Below are 21,033 nucleotides of genomic sequence, written 5' to 3'. Positions count from 1 at the left end.
TAATTTTATGAGAACTTTGTCCACTCTGAGATAACTGCAATTATGTGAGACATTATGTGTCTTGTTCCATTGGTCTTTTTCTGTGTTTTTGTGCCAAAACCATGTAATTTTTGTTACTGTAGATCTGCAGTAAATTGTAAAGACTATCTCTGGCTTCATTTTTCTTGATGAGGATTGCTTTGAGTATTCTGAACTTCTTATTTTTCTAATAAATTAAATGACAACTTTTTCTATTTCTATATAAAGAACATCATTAAACTATGAGTATTGTATTAAATCTATATATTGCTTTTGGTAGTATGCATATTATGACAATATTAATTCTCCTTGTCCAAAAACATTGGTGTTATTTCCATATTCTCGTGTCTTTTTCAAGTTCCTTCTTCAGTGCTTTGTAATTTTCACTCTTATCTTCTTTTGCCTATTTGTTAGATTGATTCCCAATTATTTTAATTTATTTTTTGAGGCTATTTGGATTGGTACAGTTTCTGTAATTCCTCTTTTGGATGGTTAAGCATTGGTGTATAAAATTGCAATGAGGGCTGGAGATATAGCTCAGTTGGTAGAGTGCTCGCCTCGCAAGCACAAAACCCTGGGTTCGATCCCCAGTACAACCAAAAAAAAAAAATTGAAATGAATTTGAATTTATTAATTTTTTATTCTTCTATAGAGCCTAATAAAAAACATCTACCTCAAGTGCTCTGGAAGGACATTCTACCAGAACAATGGAAAGGCCCAGATCTGGTTTTAATCTGAACCTGAGGGTCTGTTTGTGTTTTCCCACAGGACGCACAATTGCCAATTTGGGTGCTGAAGAGATTGGTCAAGACCTCAACAGAGACCCAAAAACAGGAAGAAGATGAGGAGGCTTCTCCCGCTGATGGTGTTGGTGATTTCTCACCAAGTTAATGGAGGAGACTTGTGTGAACTATGGGGGATAGTAAAGACATGGCCTTATTCTGTACCCCTTACCAACTCTTCTATTATATATCCTCCTATTTTTACAACAATTGGTCACAATTCTCCAGTCTGCTGTTCAATGGGGAAAAGATGTTTTGGGTTTTTGTCCATCAGAGGTTTATTGTGTGTTGTATCTGTTCTGTGCATATAGTGTTTATACAAAATGCGTATACATCAGCACAGAGAAACAGCCATTATTTGCCAAGCTCTTGTCACAATTGATGCTGGTTCATCCCCCCAAGTCTGGTTAAATATGCTGGACAGGTAGTCAAAGACAGGTAAGATTCATGGGGAGCTCATACAGACCTAAGACAGGAAATGAGGGCTAGAGCCTCATTGTCTGATGATGGGTAAGGATGTGACTCCATCCTGGACAACCTAAGACAGGCACGGTCTTAGGCGGGCAAGACCCAGGGCCCAGGGTCACACCACATGCATCTAAGACGGCGACTGGAAGAGAGCCAAAGGGCATGCTGAATGCACCTTGAGAAAAACAGGAAGTGTTTACCATTGGCTGTATGATAATTAGTTCAGCCGCCTAGCACGTGGACAGATATCTTACATGTATGCTTGAGCTCGTGATCACTTGACCTTTAATAGGATTGGATGGACATATCTGGTTACAATTGCTTATGCATGAGACTGCTTATATATTGAGGGTGTTATCTGAATAAAGCAGAAGCTGCTTCATGAACTTCTGAAGTGTACGTGTTGTTTGTCCTGCTGGTCAGCGGCAAGCAGCAATTTTTGAAGGGAGTTATTTGTTATGGACCAGTGTGTTGAGGACTAGAATATTTGAATGCATTTTTTAAAAAAATTGTTCTATATTCTTTATCAATTTATATTTTTAAATTTATACTTTACATATATTTTTTTCTTTTATGATTTTGTTTCCCTTCATTTTTTCTCTCTCTTTTCTTCTGCTAACAGCCATTCTCTATTGTCCACACTTTCATTCATCTTTCAAATTTTTACTTCTTTTCTCCTCTCCCCACATAATCATCTCACTCTATATCACTTCTATTCTGTCCTTCTTCAGCATTTGAAATTGTAAAACTTATTGCAATCTTTCTGTTTTTATTTTTATTTTTATTTTTATTTTTTCTGGGGCTCAGAAGCCTGGACAGCTCTGCCCTTGGATTCAGTAAGATCTAACCTTATTCTAGGGCATTCTCCCTTTTCTTTTCCTAAACTAGTTGGAGAAAGTTTATTTCTGGAAATCAAAAATTTCTGTCCAAGACAGAAATTTGGGGGAATTACATCTATCCTTTTTTTTAAATTTATTTTTTATTGTAAACAAATGGGATACATGTTGTTTCTGTTTGTACATGGAGTAACAGTATACCATTTGCATATTCATACATTTATATACAGTAATGAAGTTTGATTCATTCCATTATTTTCCCTCCCCCCACCCCTCCCACCCTTCTTTTCCCTCTATACAGTCCCTGCTTTCTCCATTCTTGCCACCCTCTTACCCCCAATTACGTGTCATCATCCGCTTATCAGTGAGATCATTCGTCTTTTGGATTTTTGAGATTGGCTTATCTCACTTAACATGATATTCTTCAATTTCATTCATTTGCCTTCAAATGCCATAATTTTATTATTCTTTATAGCTGAGTAATATTCCATTGTATATATATACCACAGTTTCTTTATCCATTCATCAATTGAAGGGCATCTAGGTTGGTTCCATAGTCTGACTATTGTGAATTGAGCCGCTACGAACATTGATGTGGCTATATCTCTGTAGTATGCTGATTTTAAGTCCTTTGGGTATAGGCTGAGGAGTGGGATAGCTGGGTCAAATGGTAGGTCCATTCCAAGTTTTCTAAGGAATCTCCACACTGCTTTCCAGAGTGGCTGCACTAATTTGCAACCCCACCAGCAATGTATGAGTATACCTTTATCCCCACATCCTCACCAACACCAATTATTGCTTGTATTCTTGATAATCGCCATTCTAATTGGGGTGAGATGGAATCTTAGTGAAGTTTTGATTTGCATTTCTCTTATTACTAAAGATGGTGAACATTTTTTCATATGTTTGTTGATTGCTTGTAGATCTTCTTCGGTGAAGTGTCTGTTCATTTCCTTAGCCCATTTGTTGATTGGGTTATTTGTATTCTTGGTGTAGAGTTTTTTGAGTTCTTTATATATTCTGGAAATTAGTGCTCTATCTGAAGTATGAGTGGCAAAGATATTCTCCCACTCTGTAGGCTCTCTCTTCGCATTGCTGATAGTTTCCTTTGCTGAGAGAAAGCTATTTAGTTTGAATCTATCCCAGTTATTGATTCTTGCTTTTATTTCTTGTGCTATGGGAGTCCTGTTAAGGAAGTCTGATCCTAAGCCAACAAGGTGAAGATTTGGACCTACTTTTTCTTCGATAAGATGCAGGGTCTCTGGTCCGATTTCAAGGTCCTTGAGCCATTGTGAGTTGAGTTTTGTGCAGGGTGAGAGATAGGGTTTTAGTTTCATTCTGTTGCATATGGATTTGCAGTTTTCCCAGCACCATTTGTTGAAGAGGCTATCTTTTCTCCATTGCATATTTTTGGCACCTTTGTCTAGTATTAGAAAGCTGTATTTATTTGGTTTGTGTCCATGTCCTCTATTCTGTACCATTGATCTACCTGTCTATTTTGGTGCCAATACCATGCTGCTTTTGTTACTATTGCTTTGTAGTATAGTTGAAGTTCTAGTATTGTGATATCCCCTGTTTCATTCTTCCTGCTAAGGATTGCCTTAGCTATTCTGGGTTTCTTATTCTTCCAGATGAATTTCATGACTGCTTTCTCTATTTCTGTAAGGTACGTCATTACGATTTTAATTGGAATTGCATTGAATTTGTGTAGCACTTTTGGTAGTATGGCCATTTTGACAATATTAATTCTGCCTATCCAAGAACATGGGAGATCTTTCCATCTTCTAAGATCTTCCTTAATTTCTTTCTTCAATGTTTTGTAGTTTTCCTTGTAGAGAACTTTTACCTCTTTGGTTGGATGGATGCCAACGTATTTTATTTTATTTTATTTTTTTTGAGGCTACTGCAAATGGAGTTGTTTTCCTCATTTCCCTTTCAGCTGTTTTGTCACTTGCTTATAAAAATGCTTTAGATTTATGGTATTGATTTTATAGCCTGCTATTTTGCTGAATTCATTGATGAGGTCTAGAAGTTTTCTGGAGGAGGTTCTGGATCCTCTAAATATAGAATCATGTCATCTGCAAATAGTGACAGCCTAAGTTCCTCTTTTCCTATTAGTATCCTTTTAATTTCTTTAGTCTGCCTAATTGCTCTGGCTAGAGTTTCGAGGATAATGTTGAATAGAAGTGGTGAAAGAGGACATCCCTGTCTTGTTCCCGTTTTCAAAGGGAATGGTTTGTTTTTCTCCATTAAGAATGATGTTGGCCATGGGCTTAGCATAAATAGCCTTTACAATGTTCAGGTATGTTCCTACTATCCCTATTTTTTCTAGTGTTTTCAGCATGAAGGGGTGTTGTATTTTGTCGAACATTTTTCTGCGTCAATTGAAATAACCATATGATTCTTGTCCTTAAGTCTATTGACATGATGGATTACGTTCATTGATTTATGAATGTTGAACCATCCTTGCATTCCAGGGATGAACCCCACTTGATCACGGTGCACAATTTTCTTAATATGTTTTTGGATATGGTTTGCCAATATTTTGTTAAGGATCTTTGCATCTATATTCATCAAGGATATTGGTCTAAAATTTTCTTTCCTTGATGTGTCTTTTCCTGGTTTGGGTATGAGGGTGATTTAGTTTCATGGAATGAGTTCGGTAGGGTACCTTCCTTTTCTATTTCCTGGAATACTTTGAGAAGTATTGGAATGAGTTCTTCTTTGAAGGTCTTGTAGAAGTCCGTTGAGAATCCGTCTGGTCCTGGGCTTTTCTTGGATGGTAGATTTTTAATGGCTTCTTCTATTTCATTGCTTGATATTGATCTGTTTAAATCATGTATGTCCTCCTGGTTCAGTTTGTGAGGAGCATATGTCTCTAGAAATTTGTCAATGTCTTCAGTACTTTCTATTTTGTTGGAATACAGGTTTTCAAAATAGCTTCTCATTATGTTCTGTATCTCAGTGTTGTGTGTCGTGGTATTTCCTTTTGCATTATGTGTTTTAGTAATCTGAGTCTTCTCTCTCCTTCTCTTTGTTAGTGTGGCTAAGGGTTTATCTATTTTGTTTCTTTCTCAAAGAACCAACTTTTTGTTTTGTCAATTTTTTGAATAATTTCTTTTGTTTCAATTTCACTAATTTCAGCTCTGATTTCAATTATTTCCTGTCTTCTACTACTTTTGCTGTTATTCTGTTCTTCTTGTTCTAGGGCTTTGAGCTGTAATGTTAGGTCTTTTAGTTTTTGACTTTTCATTCTTTTCTGAAATGTGCTCCATGCAATGAATTTTCCTCTTAGTACTGCTTTCGTAGTGTCCCAGAGATTTTGATATGTTGTAACATCATTCTCATTGACCTCTAAGAATTTTTTAATCTCCTCCCTGATTATTTTGTTATCCATGTTTCATTCAATAGCATATTATTTAGCCTCCAAGTGTTGGAGTACTTTCCCTTTTGTATTTTGTCATTGATTTCTACTGTCAGTCCATTATGATCTGATAGAACACAAGGCAGTATCTCTATTTTTTTGCATTTCCTAAGGGCTGCTTTGTGGCCTAACATATGGTCTATTTTTGAGAAGGTTCCATGTGCTGCTGAGAAGAAAGTGTATCTGCTCATTAATGGATGGAATATTCTATGTATGTCTATTAAGTCTAGGCTATTGATTGTGTTATTGAGTTCTATGGTTCCTTTGGGAGGATTTTGTTTGGAAGATCTATCTATTGGTGACAGTGGTGCGTTAAAGTCACCCAGAATTATTGTGTTGTGGTCTATGCGATTCTTGAAATTGAGAAGGATTTGTTTGATGTACAGTGATGCACCATTGTTTGGAGCATAAATATTTACTATCGTTATGTCTTCCTGATTTATGGTTCCCTTAAGCAGTATGAAATGTCCTTCTTGATCCCTTCTGACTAACTTTGGCTTGAAGTCCACTTTATCTGATATAAGGATGGAAACCCCTGCTTTTTTACTGAGTCCATGTGCATGGTAGGTTTTTTCCCATCCTTTCACCTTTAGTCTGAGGATGTCTTTTTCTATGAGATGAGTCTCTTGCAGGCAGCATATTGTTGGGTCTTTCTTTTTAATCCATTTTGCCAGTCTATGTCTTTTTTTTTTTTGACAATTTTAAAAGTTTATTTATAGATTAAAACTCATGTCTGGGGCTGATTAAGATAAGGTATCAACATTTTAAAATTTTTTAAGACATTAATCAGAAGACAAACTTGTTTTATTTATTCTAGTGATTAAGTCATACTTTTAAAAAATTAAAGAGATTGAGAGGGTAAAAGACAGTAGCATGAGATGGGTTATGTAGGTAATTTTTGTAAACTGGTCTTCTCATTCCTGGCCAAGGAGCTTTCCTAATTGATGGTTGATATTTTGCAGATGGTTTTCAGCTCCCAAAAGTGTTCTTGTTTTAAATAACAGAGCTGGAAGGCTGGATGAATCATACGTTTCCTTTATGTTTGGTTCTTTCTCTTGAACAACTGAATAATCGTGATAAAGCTGTTTTAAATTTGATAAGAAATACACTGTGTTCCTAAGGGATGACTTTCTCTCCTTAAGTTCATCATATTTTGTTTGTAGTTGTGTTAGCTGTGGTTCTAACCGAAGAAGTTCATCCTGGACTTCAATCAGACGCTGCCTTTTCCTATCAGTATCAGAAGTCATCTTAGCATTCTTCCTTTTCAGATTTTTCAACATCTGGTCTTCTTTAAGCATTCTGATGAGTTCTCCTTTAATATTAAAATAAAATTTGTTGATGGCTTCTTTACAAATTTTAGATTCTACTCTTTGTCTATATTCCACAAGGGTTTTCTCAAATGTAGACAAAACAATATCCAACTCCATGATGTCACTGGTCTTTCTCCCTTCTAGACACCAAATATGCATACTTCCAGAAATATCTGAGTCTGTGGCTTCTCTTCTTGATTTCTTCCTTTTTCCAGGAGCTATTTTCCCTTTTTTCTGAGTTTTTGGTTGACTCTGTGTTGCATGACTCTCTTTTTCAACAGCAGCCTGGTCTCTGAGGGATCCTGGCCTTTGAGGGACTGATTCAGCTGGCTTCTCTGCATGTCCTGAAGAGGCCACGGTTGGAACAGGGGCATGTGGCTGTGTACTTACTCTCTCTGCGGACTTAACTTTTCTCCTTACATCGTCGTCTTCACTGCTTTCAGACTCACTAATGGGCTTGGGTCTTCTTGGCTTTTTCACACTATTTTTTACAGAATCAATTTCACTTGCTTCATTTTCAGAAGTGTTCGAGCTTTTCTTTCCTTCTTTTCCTTGAGGAGTTGAAGGCACAGATGATCCACAGTGTTTGGAGAGTTCTGCTTCATCAGCATATATAGCAGTGCTGTGTAACGGAGGATCAAAGGTTTCATAAGGTTCTTCATCTTTCTCATTTTCACCAAGGCTGCCAATACTTAAGATGTCAGAATTATCAGGAAAGTCAAATATATCAACAGGCCTGTGCTTGTGATCAGCTTTGTCTTTCACGGGATGTGTTCTTCCTAAGGTGTTCTTTGAATACCCTGCACTGGGCTGCGCCGGGGACCTGAACCGCCACTGCAGAGCCATTCGGCTGTTTTCCAGTCTATGTCTTTTTATTGATGAGTTTAGGCCATTAACATTCAGGGTTATTATTGAGAAATAATTTGTATTCCCAGTCATTTGGCTTATTTTTGGTTTTTAAGTTGGCTTGGTTTCTCCTTTGAGTGTTTTTTCTCTAAGGTAGTTCCTCCCTTTGCTGACCTCCATTGTTGTTTTTCATTTCCTGCTCATGAAATATTTTGTTGAGAACATTCTGTAGTGCAGACTTTCTATTTGTAAATTCTTTTAACTTTTTTTTTTTATCATGGAAGGATTTTATTTCATCTTCAAATCTGAAGGTTAGTTTTGCTGGGTATAGGATTCTTGGTTGGCAACCATGTTCTTTCAGAGCTTGAAATATGTTGTTCCAGGCCCTTGTATCTTTTAGAGTCTGGGTTGAGAAGTCAGGTGCTATCCATATTGGTCTCCCCATATATGTAATCTGATGCTTTTCTCTCACGGCCTACAAAATCCTATCTTTATTTTGAATGTTAGGCATTTTCATTATAATGTGCCTTGGTGTAGATCTGTTGTGGTTCTGTGCATTTGGTGTTCTGTAAGCCTCTTGTATTTGATTATCCATTTCATTCTTCAGGTATGGGAAATTTTCTGATATTATTTCATTGAATAGGTTGTTCATTCCTTTGGTTTGTATCTCTGTGCCTTGTTTATTCCCAATAATTCTTAAATTTGGTCTTTTCATGATGTCCCATAGTTTTTGGAGATTCTGCTCATGATTTCTTACTATCTTCTCTGTTTGGGCAACTTTATTTTCAAGATTAAATATTTTGTCCTCATTGTCTGAGATTCTGTCTTTCAAGTGGTCTAGTCTGTTGGTGATGCTTTCCATTGAGTTTTTTATTTGGTTTATTGTCTCCTTCATTTCAAGGATTTCCGTTTGGTTTTTTTTGAGAATCTCTATCTCTTTGTTGAAATGATCTTTTGCTTCCTGCAGGTGCTCTTTCAGCTTATTGGTATTATCATTCATTGCCGCATTTGCTCTCTTATCTCATCCTTTGCTTTGCAAATCATCTTAATCATGTATAATCTGAAGTCCTTTTCTGACATTTCTTCTAACATACTGTCATTGGATTCTATTGCTATAGAATCTAGATTTGTTTGGATCATTTTCTTCCCTTGTTTTTTCATGTTGTTCATGTATCTTCCCCTCCAGCAGTGCAGATCTGGGGTATTGCAGATTTCCCCCTATAGGCTTATAGTGGCCCTATAGGTTTCCAAAACCCTTTCTTTATGGGGAGATCAATATTAGCAGTGCTCAAATCAGACACTATGCAATCCTAGACCAAATAGCCCCTATGGGGACAATAACAAAATTGTCATAAAAAACAAAGTGAGCTCAAATATTATCTTTGGTAAAACAAACAGGTTTGCAATAAGATCTGCAGTTTCTAATGGAGGACAAAGAGGATGCAGAGGGATGTAGAATGTGGCTGTTAATGGGATAAGAAAAGAATATACAGGAGTTCTAGAAAATAGAAAGTGTGAGAGTGTAATCAAAAGAAATTGGATGTTAGCATGCAAAAAAGGGAGAAAGAGACTCTGAGGGAACAGGTAAACAAAAAAAAAAAAGAGAGCAAGAAAAGTAAAGAAATAAAAACTTTAATTTTTTTTAAAAAAAGGAGAAAAAAGAAAATCTACTGTATAGCAATCATATACTAATGAAACCTCCTAGTGCTCAGTAGCCTGATGCATGAGAGGTACCTGACAATGAGCTTCAAGCCTCCAGCAGGCATCTCAAGATGGGATTTACCCCACCCAAAGATCAGAGCTATGGCTTCCAGGATTATCCAAGATAGCCGCTCTGGCTTCGAAGTGTGTTGGCAAATGGGGAGTTTTAGCTCAGGGGTGGATGTGGTCAGCTGGAGGTCCTGGAGACTGGATGCATTTGGTCTGGCAGGGGTCCTGGAAGTCCTGTGTGTTTGGTGTGGTTGTGGGATCCTGGAGGCTGGATGCAATCAGTCTGTCTGGGGCCCTGGTGATAGGGCACAGTCAGTTGGTCTGGGGGTCCTGGTGGCAGGGAGCAGTCAGTCGATGTGAGGGCCCCAGAGGCAGGGAGTGATCGGTCGGGCTGAGGGATCCTGGAGTCGGGGCTCAGTCAGTCTGGCCAGGTCCTAAGGGGCCTGGCTGTTGTTTCAAAATGGCGGCAGCCACAGGTAATCAAACCTGCAGGTACTGTAACAGTGAACTTCCAGGCAGCAGCAGGCAGCTAGTGCTCCACTGGTGGTTGGCTTCTTGCTGAGTGTTGTTGGATGATAGGGAGGTGAACCTCGAGCATTGGGTGATGGATAGGAGTAAGGCATACGATGGACAGGTGAGAGGCAGGCAAATGGTAGATGATAGACATCTGACAGTGAGCAATCTGCTCTCAAAAAAGGTGTCGATATGCTGGCAGACTGCAGGTCATCACAGCAGATAAATGGGTAAACACTAGGGGATCAATAAGCAGCAAAAACTGCCACACTGAGAAACAGATATCCTCTGCTTAAATCCAGCGTTATGGAGCGACAAGGAACACAGCCTCCCTCTAGTCCACCATCTTGGATCTCTACCTTTCTGTTTTTATTATAGGCAATATCTGAACATACCATTTATGTGTATTGTGATAATTAACATTTTATATATCAGAGTTAGAACTATTTAGTTTAATGGTGCATATGTTTTTCATTGCATACGGTTATTTTTTGTGTACTCCTAAGCAAGGTGTTACTGGATGCATACAGGGACACTAGAAGTACTCACAGTAGAAACTCTAATTCCTCAGAACCATATATTTAGATGGATAGACACACAGATACATAAAAAATTCAGAGAAAAAAAATCTCCCCAAACAAACCAAAATACTCTATTAACAGAATGAATTGAGAGTAAAGTGGAAGAAATATCAGAGAAGAGGTATATAATGTAAATAAACTGATCTGCAAAGTAAAGATCAGGGTGGGGACTGAAATCAGAGAAAATACAGAAAGTGAAAGAACATTTTATTAAAGATATAAAGATTCTGAATGTAAAACCAAGAATAACTCCTCAAAATAATAATAACTCCTCAATACCAAAAATTTTTTTTTTTTTTTTAATTGGGAGTATCACCAACAGGTGAGCTCACTTGGAATGTAGAGTTTCAGGCTATTACGACAAAACATAAAACATGAAAAATGAAGTTGGCCATGAAAATAAGATGTTAGAAGACCATGAAAAGAACTTCCAAGAAATATGGGGTAACCTGAAAAGACCAAATTTTAATGGTATTGAGATTGATGAAAGCTTGGAAATACAAATGAAATAAATGGACAGGATTTTTCAAAGAAATAATGTCAGAAATTTTTTGAAATATTAAGAATTAAATGGAAAGTGAAATACAGAAGACTAACAGGACCCCAAATACACAAAATTATATGACACAAAATATGGTACATTATTATAAAAATGCATCACATACAAAATATATATAGAATTATAAAGTCTGATAGAGAAATATGGCAATTAAGATTTAGACAGAAAAAGAATTCCAGGCCTCAGCTGATCTCAAAACCAGACCTTCAAAACAAGGATGTCTTGGAATAATATATACCAAGTTCTAAAAAGAACTGTTCTCATCCAAGCTTACTATAACTTATAAAAGTGAGTTTCATATTTGAGAATGAAATAAAAATCTTCCATGGTAAGCAGCCATTAAATAAATTGAAAACTAGAAAACCTGCACTATAAGACATACTCAGTAAGATATTTCATTAAAGATAAGAGATGACCAGCAAAGGGAAGGACTAAGCAAAAAGCACAGTGAATTAGTGGATAAACTAATTCAAATTAAAGTCAAACATAAATCAAAATGATGACGAATAAAAATCATATTGCTATATCCTGAGAAGAAAATAGCCTATCCCAATTAATTGAAAGACATAGAATAACAGATTGGATTAAAATACAAGACCCAACAACATTGCATCTCCAAGAGACTTACCTCTTTGGCAAATATATTCACAGAATGAAGGCCAAAGGATTGAAAGTATATTATTCACATGAACCTGGTAAACATGCCGGAATTCCCTTCCCATTTCATATTCAGTGGACTTCAAACCAGTTAATCAGAAGAAACACTGAAGATCATTTCATACTTCCTAAGGGAATTTTACATCAATGAGGCAACAATTGTAACTACTTATGGCCCAAACAATGGAAAGTCTATATACAATACATTATACAAACCATTCTCAATTTCAGAATGAAACAAAGCACAAAACAATAATACTGGGTGACTTTAACACAACTCTCTCACATTGGATTGATCCTCCAAACAAAAATGAAATAAATAAGTTATACAAATAAAAAATACAATTAATAATTAAACTTAAAATATTTATGTATATATATAGTGTATTATCCATCAACATGCAAATATACTTTCTCACAAAAGCAAGTGGATGCTTCCCTAAAATGGACCATATATTAGGTCACAAATTATCTCTAAGCAAATAAAAAAATAGAGATAATACATTGTATCCTATCAGATAATAATACAATGAAATTATAAGCCATTGATAAAATAAAAAATAGAAATTATTCTAACACCTGGAACTAAATAATATGCTGTTGAATTAAAAATGGATAGAAATAAATAAGGGATGAAATGTGAAAATACTTAGAGGACAATAAAAATAGCAATAAAACATATCATTCACTATGACACTATGAATTCAGTGCTAATAGAAAATTTTATTATATTGATTATTCATTAAAAGAATAGAATGTCACCAAATAACCTAATATTATATCTAAGTGTCCTAAGAAAGAACAAATCATCAAAGAAAGCAGAAGAGAGAAATTAATTAAAATCTCAGCAGCTGAAATAGAAAAAATTGAAAAAGGACCAATTCAAATAATCCACAAAAGTTATTTATTTAAAAAAATCAATAAAATTGATTAACTCATATGAAATCTAACAAAACAAGAGAAAAATTCAAACTACAAAAATTCATGGTGAAAAAATATCACAATGGACACTACTGAAATACACACAATAATCACAATCTAGTTGAATATTTATACTTTCAAAAAATAGAAAATCACAAAGAAATCAACAAAGTTCTATGAACATATGACTGACACATGTTGTATCAGGAGAAAATAGAAAATATAAACAGATAAATTTTAACCAATGGAAAATTAAAGGCACTATCAAAACCCTACCAACTAAGCAAAGCAAAGCCAAGAACCAACAGACTCTCAGCCAAGTTCTACCAGACCTTCAAAGAAGCACAAAAACCAATTATCCTAAAATGATTTCATGAAATAGAAAAGTAGGAAACTCTTTCAAAGTCATTCTATGAAGCTTTGATGTTACCCTGATACCAAAACAAAGACACATTAAAGGAAAGAAATTTTCATACCAATATCCCTGACAATTATACATGCAAAAATTCTCTAAATCCCAGCATCTTGCATACAAATACAAGGGGGATTCATCCCAGGTATGCAAAGATGACTCCACATACAAATTTAATAGATGAAATTTATGATATCAATAGACTTAAAGATAAGAATCTTATGGTTATATCATATGTACAAAAAACATTTGCCTAAATACAGGGTCAACTTACGTTCAAAACACAAGAAAAGATAGGGATAGTAGAAACATACCTTAACATTTTAAAAATTATACATGCTAACCCCAAGAAAAATATCAAACTGAGATGAGATATATTGAAACCATTCCCTCTTAGAACTGGAATAAGACAAAGATGCCATCATTCATCACTTCTATCCAACATTGTCTTAGTAACTCTAGAATGAATAATTAGAAAGGAGAAAGATATTAAAGGAATACAAATTGGATATTTTCCCTGTTTGATAAGTACATGATTCTAGATTTAGACGATCCAAAAAACTCCACCAGAAAACTTCTAGAACTCATGAAGGAATTCAGAAAAGTAACATGATATAAAATAAACACCCATAAATCAATTATATTCCTAACAGATGAATAAACTAAAATAGAAATTAAAGAAACTATCACAGTCATAATAGCCTCAAAATGTTTTGGAATATATCTAGCAAAAGATGTGAAAGATGACCACAATGAAAACAATACAATAAAAAAAGAAATCTAGGAATACCTTAGAACAGAGAAAGATTACCCATTCATTTCTTGGAAAGGCAAATTCACATTGGCAAATGGTCATAAAACAAAATGTTCTATACAGATAAATTGCAATTCCAATTAATATTCTTATGACACTTTTACAGATTCAGAAAAAACAGCCATGACATTCCTTTTATAATGGTTAAATCAATACTCAGCAAGACAATGGAGCAGAAAGCATCACAATACCAAACCTTAAATTGTAATACAGAGGTATTGTATCAGAAACATATTGGTACTGGAACAAATGTAGACATGAAGACCAATGGTACATAATAGAAGACATGGAGACACACTCACAAAAATACAATTATCTCATATTAAACAGAGGCACCATAAATACATTGAAGAAATTATAGCCTCTTCAATAAATGGTACAGAAAAACTGGATATCCATCTGTAAGAAAATGAAATTAGACACCTATCTCTCAATCTGTGTAAAATTCAATTCTACATGACCAAGTACCTAAGTATCACAGAAAATACCCTGCCCCAACTAGAAAAAAATATACACCTAAATCTCTGTCATATCATTTTAGGAACTGATTTCCCCAACCAGACTCAAAAAGCACAAAAATATAAAATAAGGAATCAATAAATGGGATTGTATTAAACTACAAAGCTTCTTCACAGAAAGGAAACAATCAATAACATAAATTGAGATTCTATAGAATGGGAGAAAGTCTGTGCCACCTGCACCTCAGATACACCATTACTCTACAGGATGTATAAAGATTTCAAAAAACTTAACATCCCCCAAACAAATAACCAAAACACTAAATGGGCAAAGGATATGTACAAAACCTTCACTGAAAAGGAAATGCAAATGGTCAAGAAATATATTTAAAAAGTACAACATTCTTAGCAATTTGAAAAATGTAAATTAAAACTACACAGATTTTATCCAGCTACAGTTACAGTGGCAAAAATAAAGAATACAAGTAACAATAAATGTTGGTGAGGATGTGGGGGGAAAGGTACACACATACCATGCTGGAGAGACTACAAATTGGTAAAATCACTATGAAAAGCATACAAATTCCTCAGAAAACTTAGGATAAAACCACCATTCGACCTTATTTTCCCACTCGTTAACATATAACAAAAGGACTTAAAATCAACACACTGTAGTGATATGGCAAAGCTCATAGCAACTCATTTCACAATAGCTAAGCTATGAAACCAATTTAGATGTCCTTCAATAGATGAATGGTTAAAGAAAATATATTAAATTTTACCAATGTATAATGGCCCAGCCATTAAAAAAATGAAGTTATGACATTGGTTATAAGTAAATGGAAATATAGGTTACAATGCTAAGGAAAATTAATCATTCCTCCATCAGCAAAGGGTGAATATTTTCTCTGCTATGTGGGTGCTGATTCACAATATGTGGGAAGGGAGAGGTGTAGATTCACCAGATTGTACAGGGGGATGGGGCATGGAAATGGGAAGATAATAGAATGAGTGGCACATTATTATCCTATATTCATACATAAATACAGTACCATTATAATACAATGTAATATATAGTCATAGAAATGGGAAGTTATATTCCATTTGTGTATATGTCAAAATACATTCTGCGGTCATGTGTAACTAAAAAGAACAAAAAAGGAATAACATTAAAAAGCTCAAAAAGAGCATAAGTGAGAAAAAAGTGTGTGTGTGTGTGTGTGTGTGTGTGTGTGTGTAGCAGTCCTTGAATCAATCAGTAGAAATTCAAACAGAACAAAAAATAATTAAGAGCAAAATGAAACAAGAGCAGAAAAAGGAAAATATTCGTGAAAAATTGATAAAGTAAGAAATTAAGGAGTCCTTTTCACTATGGTGGACAGAATAATCAGTGAATAAATACGTCTTTTCTCTGCGCTCAAGTGATTTCCTTATTTCTTCTTGAATGATCAACTAAGGCAGGGTGTTTGAGCAATGATTTGTGGAGTCCTTTTTTTATATTGTGATATTTGACAAATTGACACTTGGGGGTTAAGACTTTCAAACTTCTATTTTTGAGAGATTGTTGTGGGCAGGGCATGCTGAAAGCCCTCTGGTGGACAGCTGGCTAAGACCGGCAGGATTGACATTAAACAAGCATGCCAGGACAACTGGGCTATTGCTGGGCAGGTAAGCAGCAAGATGGGTGAGGTGGTACAATAGACTTTTAGTCGGCCAAGCTGGCAGAGTTTGGTTTGGCCAGGCATTAAGCTGGTCAGTCTGCATAGCCAGCAAAGAGCTGGCTGGGTCATGTGGGCTAGTCTACATAGTGGGTGGCCAAGCAGCCTGGGCTGAAGTTGCCTGGCAAAATATTTATGTCTTATTTATGTCTGACAGGCTACCTGACTTGTCCGGATGGTTCAGTGCTCAGTGATGGGCCTTGAAGGCTGGTGGTGTAGCAGTATGCTTGTTCAGGTAGGCCTCATGGAAGTGGATGCCTAGTAGTTTGGGCTGTGGGCTGGCAGTGGAACTGCAGTCTCGCTAGGTGGGATAGTGGGTTTATCAGGGGGTTGGGGTGCTAGAAGGCTGGGCATTGTGAGTTCAGGTGCACCAAGTGGTTTCTAGAATGGTTCAGGACTGGGCATTTGCCAGGATTTTTGCTCAGGCAAGTTGAAGGCCAATGCTCTTAATACCTCTAATTCAACTTTCTAACCTGCTCCAGCTGGCTATGTTTGATCCTATGAGCTGCAGGACACACAAGGTAGAGAAGAATTGGGTTCTCTCTAGTCTGTCCAAGCTGTGTTCCCCCAGGCAAAATGCTCTCCATTTATGATTTTCCACAGGTTTTTTTTTTACAATGTTAATTGTTTATCTCAGATAGGTTTATTCAGACATAGCACTGAACCTAATGAATCTGAGTTTACAGTGCACATTTGTGCCACTGAGCTGTATTCCAAAAATGGTTTCTGAAATGCTTCTCTGTGGAGAATTGATAACTGCAGTGTGATTTTTTAAACATACATTTCATTGAGTTGAATAATATGGCAGGTTTCTACTTCAGTCTCAGAATTTTTACTCTAAACCTAGGGAAGAGGTTATATTTCAGTCACTTGAATTCTAGATAACTGAGTTAGGAGAAATGCTGTCTTACTCTAACCAGCCATCTTGTTATTTCTCCAATAAATTTTTAACATGGCAAATTAAGTCATTTTGAGAACTTCCATTTGTTTCTTTTTCAGAATCTTTGTCAAAATAAATTTTCACTTCCTCTGTTTTATAATTTCACTCCTTACAGCTTCTTTTAGCTCATGGAACATTTTAACTACAATATTTCTACTTTTTTATTCTGAAATGTTCTCCATTGTGGTATCAGACTAATTTTTCTGAAGCTCTATGGATTGTCCAGAATGGTTTGCTCCCTTGCATTTTCAGTTGCTTACATGTCTGATCAAACTTACTCAGTCTTTACTTTAACAATGGATTTTTTTAACTTATTTTCTTTTAAGGGCCCTGGGTTGAGCAAATGCCAATTTATTGATGCTTAAACTCAATATGTGGTCCTTGCTGATACCAGTAACAGCAACAGTGTGAGATCAGTCACTACATACTGTTTAATACAGTCAGTTATGTGTCAATCAATGTACTATTCAACCTTAATAGAAGTGAAAAATGTGTTGATATTGTTTTCCAAACTTCCTATAATTCAGATACAAGCTTGAAGTAGAGTTCTAAAACAAATAGAAAAATTAGTCATTAAATAGAATCAATTTGATGTAATATTACATGAGAACAAAAATGGGCTAGAAAGGTAGAGCAAAATGAATTAAGAAACAAAAGATAGCACACACAAAGAAATAATACCAACCCAAATATAAGGAATAAAATGAATAGGGCTTATTTGCTGTAGAAGTTAATTTATTAAAAGAGAAAATATGCATTAATTGGAACAAGTACAAAATAGGAAGAGGAACAAAGAGGGAGAATTATTACCATTAATGCTTTGAAATACTAGAAATAAAACATTCAAATGTATTGAAAGTGCCACGTTGGTTATCAGGGTAACAAATGAAAATTAAAATAAATAATATAAATGATCAAAGTTGATGTTAGAAATCCTCCAAACTTTCTCAGTGAATCTTTATAATCGATCAATGACATGGTGCATCAGTGAGTTTAAGTCCATTCCTTACTGTTTAAGCATAAAGCCTCATGATGATAATGTGCTGCTAATTTCTGAAATTTAACATAATCAATTTATTTATATCAAATCAATTAACCTTATTAAATATATTTATAACAACTAAGGTACTTTGGCTAACCAGCACCTGAACCTCATGTTTATTTGTTAAGGCAAAACAACACTTTAAGATTTAGTTGAGATGTTCTGAAAATTAAATCTACAGTTATGACAATCAAAACTTTGAAGTAATGGGGAATTGAAGAAAGACAACCTTAATAAATTTGTAAACTTAGGATTGATAAAGAAAATGTAGCTCTTATGTCCATCCGCTGTAATGCTTACCTAAAACTGTGAAGGCATATTTAGCAATTACCTCACTCCTATATCTTTATTTTCAACTTTGAAATTGTCACCACATATTGTCCAACATGCATGCACAGGGGTTTACCTCTTGCTTTGTCCTGAAGGCCCTGTAGTGAAATATGGATCTCACTTGGTTTATCCAATCTACATGTGCACACATGAAGTGGGAAGGTAGAGAAACTTTCCAGTGAAAGATGAACCACTGGGTAGATGAATGCTAATGCCACTGCGTACAGCTCACTTGCTGATTGCAGAGCTGTTAAGGATAAAATAATTTTGCTTCTCACTTTGAGTTCAACTTACATCTTCTTAAGTCTATATCTAATTTAGTGTGGCTTTTAACCTCAGGATAATCATCTTAAACCTACAGTTCAGATACTGAGCTTCACATCATTCAAGTTATTTATATACAATGTCAATGACATACTTTATTTTTGTAAAATATTTTCTTCCTCATTTTGAGGGGCAAAAAGAAGAAAATGAATATTAAATAAGTATCACAATTTACTATTTACAATAATTATATCCTATTAAGGGGAAATGGTTAATCAAAGTGTGATACATAATTTGTATTTAAGTATATAGGTGTTAAATATTAAATTTTTAAACTTGGTTAACAATGTTTTGGTGGCCTTGATTGCAAGTTAGGCAATGACATAAATTAAAAATTGTTGAAAGTGCACCCAATTCAATAGGCCTTTCTGGCTACTATGAGGTAAACCACATTCCTCTGTCACACTGTTCTAATAGAATGTTATGCCAGCTGAGGACCCAGGAAAAGGGAATCAGCTGACCATGTGATGAGTCAAAATTAATTTTCAATTCTTTCAGTTTTTTCTCACTGGGGTTGTATATATAAATGTATTGGAGAAAGCTAGAAAATGGTAACATGAATATTATTTGGATTGATTTTTTTCAAATAATCGTGAAACTATTCTTTCAAAATGACATTAGTAAAAACAGCTATTTGTATGAGATCAGTATTACAACAAGGAGAAAGTGGGAAATACAGAGTAGAAAGGAGTTAATATGAGATTGTGAACTTGAGTCTGTGTCCTGTGATTGAAAAATTTCTGGTCAATTTCCCACACACATCTCATTTTATCAACTATCTCATTAAATTTACCCTGTGTTCATGGGGAGATCTCTGTGCTGAGGAAAATTGCCCTTTTCTTGAAAGTACCTTGCCTCAATGTCCCTGCTTAGGTTTCAGTATTATCTCCTCTTCCCTGAATTCCTGTTCTATGTGGGAAAGAAAATTGAAGTCAGCATGTGTTGGATTAGCACCTTCTGCTGAGACTCAGATCCCACCTTTAAAGCCTAACCTTGTCCATTCATAAGAATTTGCTTGTATGCAGGGGATATAAAGGATACACACATTGTTGCTGAGGAAATGTCTCCTTCTCCCTGAGTCCAGGCTGCAGCCATGACACATGAATCAGTAGTAACCTGTTAAAACTTCTTGAACAATGAGAAGCAAATGCCAAAAATAACAGCAAGAAATACAAGTTAATACAAGGCAATATCTGGGATCTGTGACAACAAATACATATTTGATTAATCAATAGTCTTATTCAGTCATTGTTACCAGCCATGGGTAATAGTCTCACCATTATTTAGTCATTTATAAAGGTAAATTTCACATTTGAATTTCTAAAGTAAATGTAAAACATGGTATAATAATAGTTTTGTGATTGGATATTACTGGAATTGGATATTTTCATCTGATATTTATAGAAGTATACAGAACTATGGAAGCCGAGCCATAATTTAAAGATGATGTATAGTCATAAAATCATTGATTATTTTGAGCTCAATTTTTCTTTTAGGATATTGAGAAAAGAAAGGATGTAGACCATAGTTATTATTAAGAAACTGAGCCTTGAAAATTCATATATTCAATGTGGAAATTTATCAGGAAATGAAGATTAGTGTAGGGAGTGCAGATGAATCTACGCAGAAATAAGTCTGAGCATACTGACCATGGAAATACATGCATGTTTTGTTTTTCTTGAATGAGTGTGTCAGTCCAGCTCTTGAAATTTGTACTACTTTGAGCCTATTTGAAGTTGCTAGTACACTCACATCCTCCTCAGAACTTAATGTATTTTCTGTTCATTCAGTCTTTCATATTGTTCACAGGTATTCATATGTAGCTATTATAATAATAATTTCATCCCCTCAGTTTATATCATGTTCACACTTCATCTCATGTTCACTTTCTCCATAGTCAACTTCTCTGAGAAAGTAAATAAAAGAAAGAGATGTGATTTTTCCTTCATGTTTATATACATTTTTCTATCCATTTGCATACAGCAAGAGTCTGATATGTGGCACATTCCGTGAACATGTATGATTTCTGCATGCACACAAAATAAAATGATTCCAACTTCTAATATGTTTGAATATTTCTTAATATTTTATTTGATTTTTTACCCATGCAAGGCAGTAACATAGTTTTATATATCATATATACATGTAGTGTAACTTCTTCTAATTAGTATCCCATTGTTTTGATTGTACACTATGTGAAGTTTCACTGATAGTTTATTCATATGTGATCATAGAAAAATTAATTATTTAAAGCCAAGATATATTTATTTTGTCAATTCATGTTATGCATGGTATTTGCATAATGTGCCATATGTAAATAGAACAAAGACTGTAAGATATCTCCTTTTGAACTGCACATACTAATATATT

The 21,033-nt window shown here is 35.1% G+C and overlaps 1 protein-coding gene across 1 annotated transcript; it reads right to left on the bottom strand.

Annotated features, from left to right (window-relative positions):
• Positions 1-6,271: 6,271 nt before the first annotated feature.
• LOC306666745 (centromere protein U-like) lies at positions 6,272-7,691 on the bottom strand. The gene has a single exon (XM_079148969.1). It carries the CDS (start codon positions 7,682-7,684, stop codon positions 6,443-6,445), a length of 1,242 nt encoding a protein of 413 aa, XP_079005095.1. The 5' UTR covers positions 7,685-7,691; the 3' UTR covers positions 6,272-6,442.
• Between the last annotated feature and the right edge of the window lie 13,342 nt (positions 7,692-21,033).

Source organism: Sciurus vulgaris, assembly GCF_902686455.1.
Source record: "Sciurus vulgaris genome assembly, chromosome: 7".
Lineage (NCBI taxonomy): Eukaryota > Metazoa > Chordata > Mammalia > Rodentia > Sciuridae > Sciurus > Sciurus vulgaris.
This window is presented reverse-complemented; position numbering and strand designations above follow the sequence as displayed.

What these genes read in the sequence shown, in the direction of transcription:
- LOC306666745 (XM_079148969.1), bottom strand. Translation starts at nt 7,684, where the DNA reads ATGGCTCTGCAGTGGCGGTTCAGGTCCCCGGCGCAGCCCAGTGCAGGG.